At 38.6% G+C, this 20,797-nt stretch overlaps 1 protein-coding gene across 1 annotated transcript; it reads left to right on the forward strand.

The window, feature by feature from the left end:
- Positions 1-9,882: 9,882 nt before the first annotated feature.
- On the forward strand, positions 9,883-13,386 carry gpr185a (G protein-coupled receptor 185 a). Its single transcript, XM_063011400.1, has 2 exons — positions 9,883-10,106; positions 12,127-13,386. The coding sequence occupies exon 2, from the start codon at positions 12,150-12,152 to the stop codon at positions 13,110-13,112; it is 963 nt and encodes a 320-aa protein (XP_062867470.1). The 5' UTR covers positions 9,883-10,106; positions 12,127-12,149; the 3' UTR covers positions 13,113-13,386.
- The last annotated feature ends 7,411 nt before the right edge of the window (positions 13,387-20,797 follow it).

Below are 20,797 nucleotides of genomic sequence, written 5' to 3' on the forward strand. Positions count from 1 at the left end.
AGCAATAGTATAAATGCTTAAAAGGACTGGATAAGAAAATGAGTGGAACTAATTTATGGTCGGGCAGCACAGTGGCGCAGTGGGTAGCACTGTCACCTTACAGCATAAAGGACCTGGATTCGATTCCCCGGACAGGGTCCTTTCTGTGTGGAGTCCTCTGGGTGCTCCAGTTTCCTCCCACAGGCCAATTGGACCTCCTAAAACTGCCCTAAGTTTGAGTTTGGCAGTTGTAGCCTAGCAGTTAAGGTACTGGATTAGTAAGCAGAAGGTTGCTGGTTCAACCCCACCACGGCCAGGTTGCCACTGTTGGGCCCTTGAGCAAGGCCCTTAACCCTCAATTGCTTAGACTGTATAATGTAAGTCGCTGTGGATAAATGCTGAAACTGTAAATGTGCAAATGTGTGTGTGTGTGTGCTCTGTGTTGAACTGGCAACCTGTCCAGGGTCTTTGCTACCTTTCACCTGATAAATTAGACCCATCACAACCCTGACCAGGATAAAGTGGTGGTAAAACAGACTATAAATAAATGAATGGATGAATGAATGAATGAATTTATGGTAGATAGCTCTAAGCATGTTTCAACTACTGTAAATAGGGATTTTACATTTTAAAGATTTCTGTGGGTCTAGTGGCAACTGGAAACACTGGGACCACGACAGGAATTCATCCTGTACAGGGTTCCAGTCAATCACAGAGCATTACACACTTTTACTCATTTTTTGATTTTTTTTTACTCATCACTAACACTTAGGGCCAGTTTAGAGAAGTCAGTGACGTGTGGCAAAACTCACAACGTAGTTTCACTATTAAGAAAAAATTTGCATGTTTTTAGCATGCATTTCAGTTTCAACAACTGCTTTATCCTGGTCAGGGTTGCGGTGGGCAAAAGGCAGAAATACCCTGGACAGGGTGTCAGTCCATCACAGGGCTTTGGCCATCATGTTTTACACTTTGGTTACATTCATGACAGACATGGGGAGAACGTGCAAACTCCACACAGAAAGGACCCAGACGGCCTCACCTGGGGATCAAACCCAGGACCTTCTTGCTGTGAGGCCACAGTGCTACCCACCGAGCCACCGTGCTGCCCCCAATCATCTGTGTAGTCTGTGTAGATGCCCATCAGTCTGTGGCACTGCTGAGATTTGAAACTGAATTTCAGTGATAGTGGGCTGGCATAGCAGACTGCAGTGCTACCCGAGCACTTAGTGTTTTCAGTATTAAATAATATATAGAAAAATTAATATTTTTTTTATTAATGTGTAACTGTATCACCTATCAAATTATAGATGGTTTAAATAATAGGTTTTTTGTTGTAAAACAGGTCCAAGTTAATTTTTACTAAAAACAATTGAATAACTATTTTAAAACGCTTGTTGTTGTTTATTATAGAGAGAGAGAGAGAGAGAGAGAGTACTGTGGATAAGTAAGCTTTCAGTATTTGAAACCAGATGTAGATACAGCATTTGCTTATATACAAATGCCCCTGACTAAAATCTTTACAACTCTTCTTATTCCACCACTGCCTCAAACCACAAATGCAGCCCATCCCTATAAATAGAGGAAGTTCATTTCTTCATGTATTTTGTGACAGGAACATCCAGCGCACGTGTCTCAAGCCTCAAGTTCAGTTACTCTCTGTGTGAAGTTTAACATTAATAAAACGTCATTAACTTGACACGTGCATCTGACCACACTGTATGTTTAAAACCTACAGACAACAGACATAAAAATGTGCATTAAAATAGCATGACATGATTGGTTTTATTGTCTTTTTTATTTAAATACAGTAACTTATTAAGTGTATGTTGCACATCAAATACATTTTAAAATACTTTCTGCAAGCATATGATACAGCCACATACACTGAATTTCAAAAGTGTTCAGACCACCTAACTTTTTTATTTAATATTGAATGGATATAAATGCCCATTAATTCACCAATCAATCATTTATTTTGGTTTACTTTAATAAAGATATTGCCAGTTTAATGATCTTTGTGTTATTTTTGAGTCGATTTGGACTGATTTTGTTTACCATATCCCAAAAGAAAATGTTCATTACATACTATAAAAGTTATAAAAGTATAAAAGTATAAAAGTTTTTTCATGCACATAATATGCAGCATTACTTATGCAGAGTGTAAATGTTTTTATTTTTAAGCATGTATGTGAGTTTTACTGCAACTATTTTTTCTATACTGCTGCTACTACCTCTGTTAGAGAGATGCCATACAAAACGTAATTGTACCTGTGTATAGTGACAATAAAGATTCTGTTCTACTCTATTCTATTCTACTGTATAATATATATGTTTTAAAATACAATGTAAACAATACAAAGATTAATTTGAACATGTAGCAGTAAATAACATACATAGCATTCTTTTATGATTCTGTTAAAAAAATACATTTATGCAATTGTAAGCAAACAACAAACTGCATACTAGTGATTTTAATCATATTTCCTCAAATGTAGCATTTTAAAACTGTGTATAATGTGTCAGTACCTGATGGTTGTTTCCAGTCTTTCCAGGTTTACAGTTCACAGTTCCAGTGGATGGTAAAGACTTCGGTATCTAAAGCCAGATGTTGGTTTACATGTGTACCTATGAATGCTAGGTACACCCTCTATTTAATGCTGAACAATCATTCTCACAACACCACTGCCCAAAACCACAAAGGCAGCCCCTCCCTGCAAATTAGGGAAGTTCATGTCCTTAAACATTTATAGACACGAAACCTAGGGCTGCATTTTAACAGTAAATGTACTCTAAATGTGTCTGTTAGGTGTTCCAAAAAAAGAAACACCACCCTAGATTACACATGCTTTTGGGTACAGTTGTGGTCAAATTATGCAAATAGTCCAAATATGCAAATGGTGAACACTGTTTTACAACATAAATTAAAACACAATAAACTTCTAACAGAACAGAAATGAAACAGCAAATTATTACTTTGATTATTAATTAAATTTACATTAGCTGTAGAATATGCCACCCTAAAGATCAGTGTTTTTACACATGGCTCTATCATAGAATACTAGTCAGTGTGTCATATTTCTGACCCACTAACTTTGCAAACTTTGCTAGTTATTGTCAGGTAAAAACATTAAAGCACACAGAATTTCACCTCCAAGTGCTGAAGCACATAGTGAACATTAAATTGACAATCCTCTTTTTCAGACATAAAATATAAAAACAACTGTCTGTCAAGTTGTTTATGGATTAGGTTGCCATGTCTTCACACTACCTGTTGCACCACTATATCTTCAACAATAAAATTATTGGTTTATTTGTATTGTAGCGCAATACACTCTGGACAGGGCACCAACGGCAACAATGCTGCCCTTGGCGGGCCACATGATAGCACAAGCATTCTCTCACATGAGCCATTCCCACAAAAAGCTTTAACACAAATGAAGGACCATGCTATACTCTATGTATTCCTCACCACTCTTTAACCATATGGCAGGGAACAGCCAAATTTGTGCATACACAAACGTAAAATCCCCATACACAATGGCAAATGTTAGCTTGAGCTCCATGCTGAAGTGAAATTAGTCAGATTCCAGAAAAATTTGATACAGTGGTACCTTGTAACTTGACGTCCACTAAACTCGAAATCTTTAAAACTTGCCGGCCTTCATCGAGAAATTTGTACCCTTAAACTCAACGCGTGTGCGACTGTCGCTTTGTTTAGCGCTTGGCGTAAAGTGTGAATATGAGACGAATCTGCATTTGTGTGGAATAACCGTCAAATTCACTCTAAAAGCTCCACATGTATCTGTGTTTAGCTGGATTTTCACTTGTTTCACTATTAAACTTGTGTTATAGCTCTGGGGGCTGAGAAATTGTGAGAATCAGCTTTTCCGAGAGAGTCTAAAATGCTTATTGTAAAAAAAGAAACTTAATGTGACTTAATGTATTAAAAGAACGGAATAGAAACACTAAACCTCTCTTAGTTATTACTGCTCATAAGTTCTCTCCACTAATAAAATTCCACACTCGTTTTAGTACAATAAGTCACGCTAAGCTTTGTGCACTGCCACACTCCATAGGAAATAACGACACAGTCAGCGCTAAAGCTATTTTGCTGCTTCTTATGTGATTGTGCCTTTACTAAACAGAATACGGTATTCAAAAATTAAACATCTCCATGATTAAGAAGCTTGAGAAAACAATAAAGTAAAGAGAAGTAAAGGTAAAGAGCAGGTTTTATTGTATTTAACTGTTTTCCAATTGTATTTTAGTGTTTCTTATATTATATTTGTCTTATTTTCAGTGTATAAGTGTCAGAAACAACCCCATTATTTTACATTAGCCTTAAAATATATGCAGTTCCACGGGACCATGGAACGCATTAACAGCTTTTCCATACATCCTTATGGAAAAAAAACCCTTGAAATTCAACACCTTTAAAACTTGAAGCCACACCCAGAACCAATTGATGTCGAGTTTCAAGGTACCACTGTAGTTGGTTACGATTGCTATCTGTAAGGTGTGGTGGAGAAAGAAAAATGGTCTGTTTCTTTTGTTTTTACCTGGCCCATTAATGAAGAAAACTCCTGTTCCTTTTTATGCATGACAATAGCCCTGGGTTAAATTAAGTAAAAGCAAGCTTAGTGTGAAACCTAGCTGGTCTGTATAGAGCTCTAATGTCTCATCCAACACTTTTGCCAACTGTGACACTATATACCAACGTCATTAATGCTTCTGTGGCTGAATAAAAGCAAATCCCCAGTCATGTACCAAACACAATTATATAACGATATAATATGAATAAATAAACCTGTACTTTTACAATCTTATATAAAGTTATTATACATTTTTATAAAATATTTTTAATTAATTATTAATAATAAATGTATGTTTAATTATAAATAACGTAGGTTGTTATTAATAAGGTATTTTTAAATTGTCTTTCTTTCGAGTTAAGCCTGAATGCACTACTGTTTACATTTAAAGAAATTTAGGAGACGTCAGCTGTTAAACATGGTGGATTAATAATCTTTCAATCATCCATCCCATGAGAGTTACAGATAATTTCTGTGCATTGCACATGTTCCCATATTCCAAGATAACAATGAAATTCCCCAAACAGCCATTCTGATCATAGTTTTTAAGTCCCTTAAATTAATCTTATCTCCTGTCTAAAGGTTACAGTGACATAAGACCTAGAAGATCAGAGATCAGCACAGATATCTCTATTCTAAGCCAAAGAATCCAGCTAGTCCTGGAGAAATTCCCCAGCTACACCTGGGGAGTATTATCTTACCAGGGGGTATCCTCATGAGATGTCCACACTACTTTAACATCTGAGCTCATTACTCTATTGCGGAGTAATCATAGCCATTCATCAAATAATCCTTCTTTCTGCCACCCATTACATTTTACCATTTATATATGTATATGAACATAGATAAGGATTGGGGAATAAACTGACTTGTTCACACAAAGCTTCATTCAAAATAAACATCTAAGCACAGAACAGTCCTGTCACTAATCTCATCCAAGTACAACTGTACCAATTAATCAGTACATTAAAAATAAATATTTCAATTGATGAATTGCAACACAAACAAACCTCTACTAATGGGTTACATGCTTTTTTACAGTTGTCAAAAAAGCAGGATTTATAAGAATTCATAAACATGCAGTCATCACAAACTTACCAATCTACTCCATCACACATAGAGATCATAGAAAATAGCCGATGTGTTTTTGCCAGGAGTGAGACACCCCATGCGGAAACTGGGAGAACATGCTAAACTCATTCAGAAATCAGAAATATCAGATCCATTTTGACGTCCTACCTGTCAGAGCTTCCGTTCAGAACACTATAACTACCTGGTTAAATTGTGCCCCAGGAAAGAGTCCAGCTATGTTGGGGTACTGTTGTTACGTAGTGTTTAGTAGGGTTGTATGATTTTGGATGTTAGTTAGAGAAGTAATGATGTCATCGGTACTGCGCTGTGTGACTGCAGTGGACTGTTCTGCCACCTAGTGTCTGTTTTGGTGAACTGATTGCATCAGCACCACATCGTCTGAACAGCGGTGCTAGTAACGTAACTCCTGTGGGGGGGGGGGGGGGGGGGGTGCACTGGGGCCCATGGTAGGTGGGGCCCTCCACGACATGAACTCAACCATCTACCTCACTGCCCCCCATTGGCTGCACGTATTATGCATGTATTATAGCAAAAACATGCCTATGAACATGCCTAAACATACAGTATATGCTATAAGGGTGATTCTTCAATTGCGGGCTCTTTTGACCATCTTAACTGTTGAAAAATAAAATTAGGAATAATTTAGTTTTAATTATGTCAAGATAATGCTAGAGCAAAGACTTAATGATGGCTACAATTGAGCTTATATAGAATTTTAATATTTCATATTTATTTGCGAAGTGGCATAGCAAAATGTCATTATGTGTTGGTAATGACGTGTTGCGGTAATGACAATTTGTACTTTTTTAAAGAAAAAACTAGCTAGGCCATGGCTAAAGCTAGTAAACAGCTAGTACAAGATGCACTTTAAATACATATAAATAATGTGTACATTTCTTTTTTTTTGGTAAAGTACTGCCATACTGATGTAAATGGTAATGAGGCTGAATAAATATACTCTATGATCAGGAGGAATACATGATTAAATTACTCACATTTCCAGACATTAAAATGTCAATCTTCTCTCATGGCTGGCATGTGCTTCCTTGCGAGTCTTTGTTTCCATGGTTACAACATAAACAAGTGTTACCTTCAAATGATTCCCTACAGAAACCATACACTGTTGCGGTAATGACGATAATGCTGGAGACAGTAATATATTGCTCAAAAATATGCATAGGTTGTACAAATATGAAGAAAACAAATTACATTGTTTCTTTTTAAGTTATTATAAAACTTATACTGTGATTTTTTTATAATGAATTGATCACTTTTTAGCATTTTATTAGAGCAGAGAAGTTTTAAAGTCTGGGTTGGGGACAAGGTCAAAGTAGCAAAATATTGATGTTTAAATCATCATAAAAAATTAAAATCATAATTATTTTGGTATGTAATTTTTTAGTGATGCAATGAATGATCTTTTTAATACCTAAAATATTTGTTTTGTAATAGTTTTTTTTTTGTAATTGTTTTTGTAAAATCTAAGTATTTTTAACACAAATTTATAACTTAGGGACGTAAAAGTTCCCCCAATTAAGGAATCACCCATATATATATATGTTGAGGGGGCCCAAGTTTTTTTGCACTGGGGCCCATGAGCTCCTAGTTACGCCACTGCATAACTCCACATGCACACTGATCTGTAACATTAGACTGTCAATTTGCCTTTTTTTGTAGTTTCAGAACGAAAAGTCGTTAGAACTAAGTGGGTAATAACGTTAACAGTTTAAAAGGTTTAATAAAAACTTACGTTTAACAATGTACCATAAATTATAACAATAACGTGACAAAAATTACAGATTATGACTCTTTTATGGCATGAAAGACATGTGAACTCTAGTTTAAAAATTACATTTATACTATTATTTCTAGCTTTTCCAATTTTTCTGACCAACTGATTAAAGTATATAGTATATTATTAATGACAATTATTTGCAATAGTTGGTTCTCAGGTCTTACTAGTATAAAAACTAAATATATGCACAAACTGTGCATTTAAATTGACTTGACTTCAACTCTTTCTTACACCATTTGGCATTTAGAAAGGGAATCATAGCCGCTCAGGTGGCGCAGCGGTAAAGTACGCTAGCTCACCAGAGTTGGGGTTTCAAATACATCGTATCGAATCTCAGCTCTGCCTTTCCTACTGGGCTGGGCGGCAGCATGAACAACGATCGGCTGTTGTTCTTAGGGGTAAGAAAGTCGGATCATAGGTTCTCATAACTGGTGCGACTGCGGCCCCTGCTGGCTGACTGATGGTGCCTGCATGGGGCTGAGGAATAATGCTGATGGGGGTGTGGCCCTCCATGCACAGTGCCTGTCAATTATAGGAACTCGACTCGTGCGGGTGAAAAATGCAGTCTGTACTGACTGTGTGTACCAGAGGGGGCGCATGTCAGTTGAGAGGCGTCCTCAGTCAGCGGTGAAGGGTCGAATCAGTATAGAGGAGACATTCAGGGTAATTGGACACGACTAGACTGGGGGATAAAAATTTGGGGGGGGGGAGAGAAGAAAAAATATAAATAAAAAAAGAAAGGGAATCATATTAATCACTTCTACAATGTCCTTAATAAAAGAAGCTATATGCCCACATGTATGTGAACACCTGACCATGAGCTTGGACATTGGACATTCCATTCCAAAACAATGGGCATTTCTATGGAATTGACCCTGCCTTTGTGGCTATAACAGCCTCTCCTTTTCTCTAATAAGTCTTACCTAGTACGGCAGATTTCGAAATGTGATGTGTACCTCAGTAGCAATGTATGAAATTGTGCTTGTAGAGTTGAGGACATTTTTGAGTTCATACACTGAGCTTCCACAAGAAGACCTAGTAAGAAAGATCTCAACGGTCACTCTAAAAGAACTTCAAAAGTCCTGTGCAAATCAGCTGCCTAATAGATACAGTGAAACAAGGTGGTGGCAGCATCATGGTATAGGGTGCTTTCAAGAAGATTTTGGAATGTGTATGTATGGAATTGTGCTTGTTGAGTCGAGGGCATTTTTGAGTTCATACACTGAGGTTCAACAAAAAGACTAAGAGAAAACTGTCAATCTAAAAGAGCTTCAAAAGTCCTGTGCAAATCAGCTGCCTAACAGCTACAGTGAAACAAGGTGGTGGCAGCATCATGCTATAGGGTGCTTCTTAGAGGCAGGGACATGGCAAATGGTGAGAACTGAGGAACCGGATTAAACCACAACACAATAAATATTGCAAAAAAATCAAGGGGTCAAAATTCTCAGTTTAACTGAAAATCGCCCGGATTGCTCTCATAGATTCTCATGTTAAGGCTCTTTTTTTTTTAACTGCAGGCGCTGCAATACATTCTGAATGGGTTCCGGGAGGGCTCGCACTTACGTGCTTGCGTCACACGTAACCTGGTGTCGCGATCTCGTCACCATGACTACCATCACCTCAGTTCGGAGCAACTCAATCGTGTAATCAGGATAAATTAGCAACTTAAGAATTAGGGCCACCCGACCAAACTACAAAGGAGGGAAATCATATAAGTAACAAGTAAATTACAAGTAAGTAATGTAATTTTTAAATTGTGAATTGTGATTGCACTTATTGTATCTCCCCAATTGTTTAATTGTACTTCTTTATTCATTGCACATCAGCCCAGATGCCGATCTTTATTCTGGAGCTGCTGCACCTAAAATAAAATGCTATCTGATGAAGACCGAATTAAATTGTTAGTGTGAAGGTTTTACTTCATTTTATGATTAATGGTAGAGCTGGTCTCTCTCCATGTTCAAAGTTATTTGTGAGGGCAAACTGACAGATGACTTAAGATGTTAATTATTTAAGCTTTAATTTACCCATTGAACGGGTCACCTTGGCCATCATCGCAACAATTAACCCCCCTGAGAGATTTGGCAGGAGCCGCCACTGCCAGTTAGATGTAACCAGCATCCAGACCGGTAGGTGTTGATTTAGGTGTGTTAAATCCTTAACCAGTGGGCTAAATAAGTGTAAGTGTTAGTTCTACATCCTACTCTTTTCGGCCATCTCTCACACCTTAGCTCTGTAACCATGACGACAGTTCATCTCTCTCTCTCTCTCTTTCTCACTCTCTCGCTCTCTCTCAGTTCTCAAGAACAGAATGGAGCGCGCTCGTGACGTCACGGCTGCGCGAGTCCTGACTGACCAATCGCGTACGAGCAGCTGGACGCCGCTGTCCACGAACCGCCAACCTTCTCAGCTCACCGACCGACCGAGCGAGCGACCCGGCTACACTCACCGAGCAAACACACAGTGAAAACAAAGACACGGAGTAAAAGAATGAGTTCTAAACTGTATGTCTAAAACATCACGTCCTTTTTATATTTAATCTCTGTATTAAATATCAGCACGAGATGCGCGACGTCCTCCAGCGCGCGACCATCTTCCCTTCTTCACCTGAGGGAGAAGAGATGGAGGCTCGAGCGCAATATCTGGTTAGTGCTTATATTTGTCTCAGTTATTTAGCTCAGTAGCTAATGTAAGGTAAACTAAAAAAACCGTGTTTTATTAAGTATATAATAATTAAAATAATAATATAATTATTATTATTATTAATGTTTTCTTTGCTGACGTGTAAATGAGGAGTTTGGTTTCTGTCAGGCTAAGTAGCTCTTATTTTTTTATGAACGAAACTGCTAGGTTTCTATAAATAGCATGTTTACACGTTTAGGCGGGACCAGTATGTCTTCCCTCTACATTCTCAATAATGCATTAATTTCACCTCACTTAAATCCTCCTTTTGTCCTCCTTTTTGTATATAGTGGGGCCCTTTAGAATTTCATTAGCAAATGTGTGCTTTTTATTAGTGCTTTAAATCATTCAAGACCAAACAGTAAAATTGATAAAATTATATGCACAATTTAATGTTCAAGGTGGGCTTTCAAAAGAAGGTAATGATCATTCATTCAGGAAAAATCTCATTCTCACATTCTGCAAGCTGCTAATGAAATATTTGTTCAGTCTTTGTACCCGACAAAAGGAGATGACCTGCATTATTAATCCAATCAGCACAAGGAGGTATTTTACTTGCTGTCAACCATGCATGCATTCATGTGGGTCTGGGGTGTGGCTTTAATGGGAACACAGAAGAGAGGGTACAGATTTGACTGGTTTTTGGTTTTTTAAACGAGGCGCTTAAGTTAGATCAGCTTGTCTAAACAGGGCTGATGTTCCTTTGAAGTGAACATGTTCTGATTTAGGACTGCTTAAAGCAAGGTCGTAGTGTTATATATATTTATGTCATTAATTTACTAAAATATGTGTCAGTGGGACAACACAGAAGCTGGATGAGATATCTGACACACTGGTTACATTTTGACAAGTCAAATTCAGTATGAAGGTCAGTATCCGCTGACTGACTGCTGTATGGAAAACGGTTACATATAGCAGCATTGAAAGCAGTCAAGGTATTCTTTACATCTGTAATTGGTGGATATCGCCTTGCTACTGCGGTGCCAGGTGTAGCTCTGGACCTGCAAGAATTGTAAATGAACACTATTTGCTGTAAAGCAATACTATGGCTAAAACACAAACAAAGAATAATAGGAAAATAAAAATGGTGGCTAGAATAATGGAAACAGTAATACAATGCAACAGAGACGGGATAGAAAAGCGCATAAAACTGGTGAAAACTTATGAAAAGTGGTTGTCACAGCATAGGGTTAGGGTTAGACTACCTGCGAGAACACAGTTCTCACTAAAAGAAGACTGGTCCAAGCCTGGCATCACATTTTCAAGACAAAAACAGGTTTTCCAACAAAGGACCCGACACCCCGATCACCTATGCCTTCATGCCCCCTATGCCTGCCATATTTAGTAAGGCAGAAGGACATGATTCCAGAACTGAGCCATGCCACTGATCACCATGGCAGGTGGGCTCGTAACAAGATCCTAATTAGGCCTACTAATACATTGGTCTCATTTATAAATCTTGTCACCTACATTATTACTATGACAGCTTAAACAGCCCATGCTGTTATATTTTAATAATTAAAGATAATTACTAGGAATGTTTCAACCTGACAGTATATGACCGGAGTATTTGACATTTTTAGAGCCAATCCACTAACACATTTTATGTTGTTTACATATGAGATGTCTGGCATGACACAAACACAGACTTATAATTGTTTTACGGCTTGTTACCATTATATGTTAAGCATTTTGTGCAAATGGCTTTCCAAACCTCCCTAATCATTTATCAATTTTATCTACCTGGACCTGGAATGTACAATAAGATGAATTAGTTGAATTGTGAGCACTTTGATGCACAGATCAGTGTAAGTATCACAGTGTTAACTGCGATGCTGAGGGTGCCTAATGAACACTGTAAAGATCTATTCTATATTAACAAAAGTTAAGAATGTGTACTGTGTGATTGTCTGTATCTCATTCTTCTCTTTTATGACTGCTATCCTGCACTCTTTTCTTTTCTCTTCCTCTCTCTCCTGTCAGTGATTCATCCTCATGCCGCAGCAATGAGTAACTCTCTCCTCAACGCCTCCTCCTTAATCCCAGATGCGCAGGAGATCAGAAACACGACCTCAGTGTTGCAGCTTCTGCCCCTTAACCCATGGGATGTGGTACTATGCATCACCGGCACACTAGTGTGCTGTGAGAATGCACTGGTACTCGCTCTGATTGTTCACACTCCTTCATTACGGGCACCTACGTTTGCACTAGTGGCTAGCCTGGCGTCTGCAGATCTGCTGGCCGGCCTGGGCCTGATTCTCAACTTCATCATCACATACATGATCAAAACGGACTTGGTGATGTTGCTGTCAGCCGGTCTGCTTATCACTGCCTTCTCAGCCTCTGTGCTCAATGTGCTAGCAATCACAGTCGACCGTTACCTTTCACTCTACAGCGCCCTCACATATCATACGGAGCGTGCCGTTACATTCACTTATGTGGTGCTGCTGCTTGTCTGGTCCACAAGTGCAATACTCGGCGTTCTTCCTGTGCTCGGCTGGAACTGTTTGCGTGACGAGGCGGAGTGCAGCATCTGCCGACCAGTGCACAAAAGCAATGCAGCTGCGCTTGCCATCACCTTCCTTCTTGTCTTTGGGCTCATCTTACAGCTGTACCTCCAGATCTGCAAGATTGCCGTGCGACACGCGCAGCAGATCGCTGTGCAACGTCACTTTAAAGCTGCCTCGCATGCCTCCTCTGCTGCCAAAGGTGTTTCTACTTTGTCAGCCATATTGGGAACATTTGCGCTTTGCTGGGTGCCACTAGCCATGTACTCACTGGTGGCAGATACATATTACCCAGCAATTTACACCTACGTTACCGCGCTTCCAGCCATCTGCAGCTCCATGATAAACCCCATCATATATGCCTTTAGAAACCCTGACATTCAGAGGTCACTGAGGGTCGTTTGTTGCGAATGTTTGCCCTACGGTGTTACACTGCGACCAAGGATACCAAGTGATGTGTAACAAGCCTTTAAATGCTAAAGCTAAGGATGTAACTTCAAAATTTCTTTACTGTAAGCTACACAAGTGTGGAAGTTGTGAGTTGTCTGTGTTATCTGGGTGTATTTTTAATTATGTAACTGTAAGTTGGTACACATAAGTGTTTAATGTCTTTTTTTAAAGCCTTTTAACTGCTTCGGGTTAATATTAAGAAGCTGTGCTGTCACCTATGTAAATAGCACTTGTATAATTACACAGGCACAAAACACAAATGTAGCGGTAATTCTTTTTTTGTTGCTTTTAAGCACTGTGAGATGCCTACAGACTTCCAAGAACTAATAAACAAAAGAGCTAATTAGTGTTAACTACATTGCTGGCAATATATTTATAAACTGACATATTAACAACTTGTAACTCAGGTTGAGAAGCACGCACATGAGCGTGAAATGCTGCCAGCACCAAGCTTTAGGCTAGGGGTGCCTAACTACACACATAGGACCCAGTTATTTACTCCTACAAACCTCCTAAACTTGAATGCTGAGTTAAAAAGGTGTGTTAATGCAGTAAAATCATTAAACTGGGCCCTGGTCTCCCAGGATGGTTTTTGGACAGTTCAGCCTTACACCTTTTCCACACATGCCACAAGTACAAGCAATGATTCCAAAATCACGCTGTGAACTACCCTCAGTTGTTTTGTAAAATTCCAGTGTGTGAGCCAATTTCTCTCTGAAAATGTGTGTTTTGGCTAAATTTAGCACTCTTAATGATATGCTTATAGTGCTTGACTAACAGCTTTGATGGTTCAAAAATGTGCTGATTTTCAAACAAATGGAATCAGGGAAATAAACTGAGGTGCACTGCACAGACAGAAATGCAGGTGCGCAGTTTAAAAACCAATTATTAATTATAGAAATGTCTCACAAAAATGTATTTCTATCAGAACAATGCAAGTTACATAAATATCTCATGTTTTAATGCTTATGTAAGTCGACTGGGTCTTCTGAGATTCTCGCAGTTTTGAGTGCTTAGTTGTAACCTGAGTCAATAAGAAGTTAAGACTGGCCTTAAACCAGATTAAAGGTCTGATAACTGCTTTCTGAATTACAGGTGTGAAGCACTTAGGTTTTGAAATTCCTGAGTCACTATATAGGAATGATTATCATAAGCCAGCTCATTTTATATGCACACAGTATTACTGTGTTTTGTAGAGATGCACTGATTTGGGTCAACGGGATATTTTAAAATGCAATATTATTCATTCAAGTCAGTACTGATACCAGTATTTTGAAATGTGTATAGTTTAGAGACTAGATTGATCCTTAAAGCACTTGATAGCCCAAATTATTTGATTACAATACAAAAGAAATTAAATTATTCTCTCTGCAAGTTTACCATTCTTCCTTTAGCATTTTTTTTTTCTCATAACAAATTAGGGCATGTCTGCTTTGTCATATTTATAACATATGCCCCTAAACATATACTTATGCCAGTAAGGAGAATGTTTATTTTTTAATACCACACATGTAGAATAGAGATGCTTTAGCAGCATAAGGCTTGCAACAAGGCTTGCAGCTCATTTAGTTGCACCGGACATCTTTGTACTAGGGCATGTGTAGTTCTTAAGCTTCTTTTTAAACTAAAAATGTATTCTGATTGAAAGGTTAATTGTGATCCTGCATTCTTGTCGGATCTCCTAAATTTAGCTCCATGGCCCTAATTAGAAATAGGAGCATTTTTGGACAAAATTTTACCATCTGTCTTGTTCATGCCTTAAAACAATAAGCCTTAAAAAGCAAAAGTATTTCAGTACAACAGAGTTGTTTTTCCTTTGCATAATTATATGTCCTTCACAGTAGTACAGCACATTGCAGATGCATTTTTGCTAGCCTTACAAACTTTTGAAACTACAGTTGACATATTGTTCAGCTTCAACACAGGTTGGCTTGTCACATCACAGCTCCCTGCTACATCTTTACCTTTGTTGCATTGTTTTATGTGTGGGAAAAGGTTGTTAGGCTTTAAACTAGAAGCATAGACAATAAAGCACTATTTATCAATCAAATGCCACAGTGGATTCAGAAAGTATTCAGACCAGTTGACTAGAATTTGCCCATTTTATTGTGTTGTGGATTTGATTTTTAAATGTTTATAATTGCCATCTTTTACCAACATAATCTACACCTAATACCCCAAAATAATGAAGTGAAAGGTTGTGTCAATCTTCTTCTGTTTCAGAATTATTGATTATTGATGTCACTGAGGTCCAGGAATCATTCATAGCCTTATACGCTTGCCCTGATTTGTGCCTTGAAACTATTTAATCGGAAAAATTCCCAGTCTCTTGCCTGGACCTAATGGCTTGTTCTTGTTCTGACACGGCAGTGTAAATTGTGGGCACATATAGATGTGTGTACCTTAACTGTGTGTAAATAATTCAAATTGCAATAGGTTAACTCCAGCTGAGTGCCAGACACATCTCAAGCAAAACTGAAGCAAACACAAGTTCCATATCAAGGGGTCTGAATACTTTTGTAAATAATATTGTTTTTTAAAAACATGATTGCATTCAGTCATTATGGTTGATAAATATTAGTGTAGTACGATGGGTAAAAATAATTCGTCTCAAGTTTTTAGCAGTATCCCTCTGGTAGTGTATTATCCATAGTGAGTACATATTAAAAACACTTTCTGTAATTCATACATAGCCCATCACCACAGAGATAAATCCTCTCATCTCATGTGATGATATCGCTGTATAATCACTGCCATTTGGAGAAACAAAGCAGGGACCAACTGCATTAAGGCAACGTCTTCAATTTGCTTTAATGTGCAGTTTATAAAATGACCAAGCACCAGAACTGCCATTATAAGTGCAACTTAATTAGCCAATAGCATATAGCATTTTTACCAAGGATTCCAAAATGATACAGTGGAAGGGGTTGCAGACTGGGAAACTCTAGCACTAACATAGAAAACCACATCTGATATAACACAAGTTATTCCAACACACACGACATTCACACACATTTTATATATTACGTAGATGTTGACGAGCATGCATACTGCTTGCCTGTCAGTTGTCTTGAACTAGCCTTGAACTAGCCTTCTAGCATACCCAGATAGAACTGATGCATTTTCTCTGCTGTGCATTTTCAGAGGACACTAAAAGCAGGCACTTTTATTCAGTGCTGTCTGTGTACGATTAACACTGGCTGTATTTTGTGGTGTATGATACACATTCTTGACTTCCAGTATTATAACAATATTGCATAATATTTCAGGTATTGTGGTGTTCACTAGGTTGTACAAAACTGTTTAGTCGAACACATATAAGGTGCATCTTGTCTACCTGTTAGACTAGCTATCTTCTGCCTGTATCTTTAAACGCTGTCTTTTTAAGCAATTATGCTGGTAGCTGACCAAAAACGAAAAGGGTGTGGTTTCAGAAGTGGGGTGCATTTTTTAGATTGGGGTCTACCCTGTTCAGTCCCACATATACACACGCACATATGATAAATGGTAACAGTAATGTTATCGCCAGCTATTGTAAGCAAATGTAATGAGATTTAAGCCTGATTTTTTTCCGTACTCATTTTGGGGAGGTGTGCGAGAACCAAACTTGTTGCATATCCATACTAAATGATAGTCTAGTATAAGCAGATTAACTACCCCCAGTTGCTGATTGGGACTCTAATTATTGTATAGCGCATTTGAAATGAACTGTGATTCATCATGTATTGGGTGACACAGTGGTGCAATGTGCCCACCACTGAGAATTTGACCTTTTGAGATCTCCAGCCATCTAACAGGCACAATTGGCTGTGCCTAAAGGAGGGAGGTCGAGGGGTTCCTCATTGCTACCGCAAATACGACCTCTCCTGGCTGGTCATGGATGATTCACGGAAGAGCATAAATACACAATATGGCTCTCTGTGAGACTTCTAGAAGCGGTTGGTGGCATGTGTCAATGGGGCTTTGCATGAACAGGGCAGGGATGGTGGATCAGCATTACCCTAGATGTCATTATTAGTGTTAAATCTCAACCTAGCATAACTTTTATTTTCTGTTATCACTTACATCATAAGCATTTTTAGTGCACCCTCATTACCCAAGTTTGAAAGTAGATGGGGGAACAGCAATAGAATTTTAAAAAGTCTGTGTGTGCGTGTGTGCCTATGACAACAATAATACTTTCTGCCAAAATCAGCTAAAGAAATGTGATGTGAGCTTAAAGAAAAGTGCAAATGTCTGATTAATTTGCCTTATGTTCTCAGTGGCAATAATGTACTGTACCGTGTCTATAACAAACAAAATACATGAAGTAATATTCTTTTGTAATAAAACTATGCTTGTCATCACATATTTAATAAGTAGCCTGCTATCATACAGGGTCTGTGTCTGAAGACTATGGGCCATATCCAGAGTGCAGTTACATCGGAAAGAGCTAATACCAGAATCTTCCTCAGTATTTGGAATCAGTATGCAAAGCAGAGATGTTTGTTTGGACTTCAGCACTAAGAGGCCAGTTATGCTCGGATTGAACACAATAGCAGTGTGACTTATTTGCAATTCACTGTTGAATTCACAATGTGGAATGCACGATATTTTACTGTGTAATATACTGTATACACACAACACTGTTAAGTTACATCCCATTTTAAATACAGATGTTAAATCTTGCATACGGCATTATTGATTTTAGAATAGAATACCTTTATCTGTCATATATACATATCCATGTGTACAGTACAATGAAATTCTTTCTATATCCCAGCTTGTGTGGAAGCTGGGGTCAGAGAACAGGGTCAGACATTGTACTGTGCCTCTGGAGCAGACAAGATTAAGGGCCTTGCTCAAGGGCCCAACAGTGGCAGCATGGCAGAGCCGGGATTCGAACTCTCAACCTTTCGATTGATAGCCCAAAGCTGTATCCACTAAGCTATCACTGTACATACTTTGACAAACATGTGTGCTTGAAATATGATTAGACATTACTGGACTACATAGGAAACCATTAGTGTTTTTTGGAATTTGGGTTTAAAAAACAAATCATAAAAATATGGCATCTTGAAATGATTATAAATAAATAATAAAGTGCACTATTGTTGTGTTCTTCCAAACATTACGCATGTTTCTTACAAAATGCGATATGCTACGTTATTGAAAGTAGTTTACGCCCTGACATCTCCACACAACAAAAACATGGCAACCTTATAGGTGAATATTGCACAGGTATCTGAACTTGCCGCAGTTTGGCCTAGTGGTCTGTTACACTAGCCCATCACTGCTGAGATACAGTTTAGAATCTCAGTGGTGCTATCGACTATGCAGGCACAGATATATACACAGACATGATTTGATGTGTCTGAGGGGGTTGGACAAAGACCTGCAATGGATTGGCACCCTGTACAGGGTGTCCCTGCCTTGCGCCCAAGGTGACCTTGACCAGGATAAGTCAGTTAATGAAAATGAAATTACAAGAAAAAGAACGTGCCATCTCAAAGATCTGGCATGACTTGCGCAGCCATGTCACAAGTCTGGATATAAGTACTTTTACAAGTTGCTAAATCTGGATATGACCCTATTCTTGTGTAATAATACTGTGCCCTATAAATGTTCTATTGTGGTATAGTTTGTATAAAAACCTTGTACGTAGTCATTTACTCACTCTGTTGTTTGTAGATCAGCCAAAGAGCTCATTTAAAATGGTCCTTTGTTGGAAGTGAATTGTAGAAATCACTTTAAATAAAGATGTCAGCATTTTTGAATGTATGGTGCCAATAATTTTTCGTTGCGTGACTGTGATGGTTTCTGCCTTGATTCGTTTTGTAAGAAAACTAGAATTTTGGTTCATATAAGGTCACGTTAAAGGTGTGATCAGCAATAGAACTATTTTTGTACTGTGAAATGCTTTATGCAGCTTCCTGGATGTTTTTCCAATGTTTTGTCATCCGTGTTTCAGTCACCTGCAATAACGAAATGCTTTTTTAGATGTAAAATGTCCTTGCTGATTGTTTCTATAAATGTCAAATTGATCCTTACCTTCTTGACCCTTGATCCTTTCTTGCTTTTCTAATGAATAATACAAACGTTTTGTTGCTGATGGTGTGATTTTAACCCAGTAAAAATGTAAATCAAAGTATGGTCAAACGATTAATCAAGTCCTCTTCATTAATCAAGTCTAATCTTAAAGCCTGGACAATTCTTGCTTCTCAGTATTGGCGTAACTGATCAGATTTTGTGTTGACAGTCAGCACTTGTTAATTTTAATTGTGCACATATACCTGTATGTCAGGAAGTCTATAAGCTGTGACAGGCGCAAAGTCAATTCATCCATTAATGGCTTTACGGTCTCTTGAGGACCCACGTAAACAGGTTGTGTCCATTCTGCTGTTTGTCAGCTGAGCATCCAGTGATCCTGAGGGACTCTGTAGGGAGCTGGCCATGGCGGCAACGGCCAGATGGAGCCTCTCAGGTGGAGGTCGAATATTACGTCACAACCACAGTGGAAATCTGTAAATACATAACAGATATTATAGATAGTTCTCGCTCATTCTGACTCTTTCTCTTTCCCTTATGTCCTTTTATTTAGGATTTTATTAAAGAAATAATAACTTTAACTAGGGTCAGTTTTACTTGGCTTCTACAGTACATTCCAGATCTATAAAAGAACCATCAGATTGTATGCATGCATACGATAAAGCACGTGATCAGTGTAACATCGGGCGGCACGGTGGCTAAGTGGGTAGCACTGTCGCCTCACAGCAGAAAGGTCCTGGGTTCGATCCCCAGGTGGGGTGGTCTGGGTCTTTTCTGTGTGGAGTTTGCATGTTCTCCCCATGTCTGCATGGGTTTCCTCCGGGTGCTCCGGTTTCCTCCCACAGTCCAAAGACATGCAAGTGAGGTGAATTGGAGATGCAAATATTGTCCATGTCAATCTCAATATGAAGTCTAGTGGGTCCTGTGCCTATCCAGAAACACTGGGCAAAAGGAAGGAAGAATCCATCACAGGGCATCACACACTCACCCATTAACATGCTAGATCTAGAGTAGTCAGTCTACCTTCTGCACCCTGGACCCTGGGGCTGTGTGGCACTCACACTTCTTGCTGCTCCACTATGCTGCTAATCTATAGCTTCATTTGTATACAAATGACCAAGATTTATGGCTGTTCATTAATATGCATTTTAGAAAATACCAGCATGTCTTTCTGGATCTCAACAGCAGGTTTGCTTAGTGAATGATAACAGCCAACAGGTGGCACAGTGGTAAAACATGCTAGTCTATCACTGCTGAGATCTCAAGCTCTTGAATTTGAATCTCAGCTCTGCTATCAGCCAGCTGATAGGCTACGTCTGAGGGTGGGAGGGCTGAAGGGATTCCTAAATGCTGGCTGCTTAATGGCACCTGCACAGACACAGGAGATACAGTAATTAGGATTATTGCTTGACTCTGTGGACTATCGTACATGATACTGATCCCTGTGTGAACTTGCCTCTTGCAAATGAAAAAAGCGGAGCTCTCTCAGAGAGAGCTTGTATTAGGAACGTCCCTCCTCGGTCAGAGTAGGAGTCTGCAGTAGAGCATATACAACTGGGTAATTAGATACAATCAATATGGGAAATAAGGAAAAAATGTATAAATAGAATTAATGTATGCTGAGTTTTAAATATACGTAATGCATCTTAAATTATTAATGTGGTAGTGCA

The sequence above is a fragment of the Trichomycterus rosablanca genome, chromosome 16 (assembly GCF_030014385.1).
Source record: "Trichomycterus rosablanca isolate fTriRos1 chromosome 16, fTriRos1.hap1, whole genome shotgun sequence".
Lineage (NCBI taxonomy): Eukaryota > Metazoa > Chordata > Actinopteri > Siluriformes > Trichomycteridae > Trichomycterus > Trichomycterus rosablanca.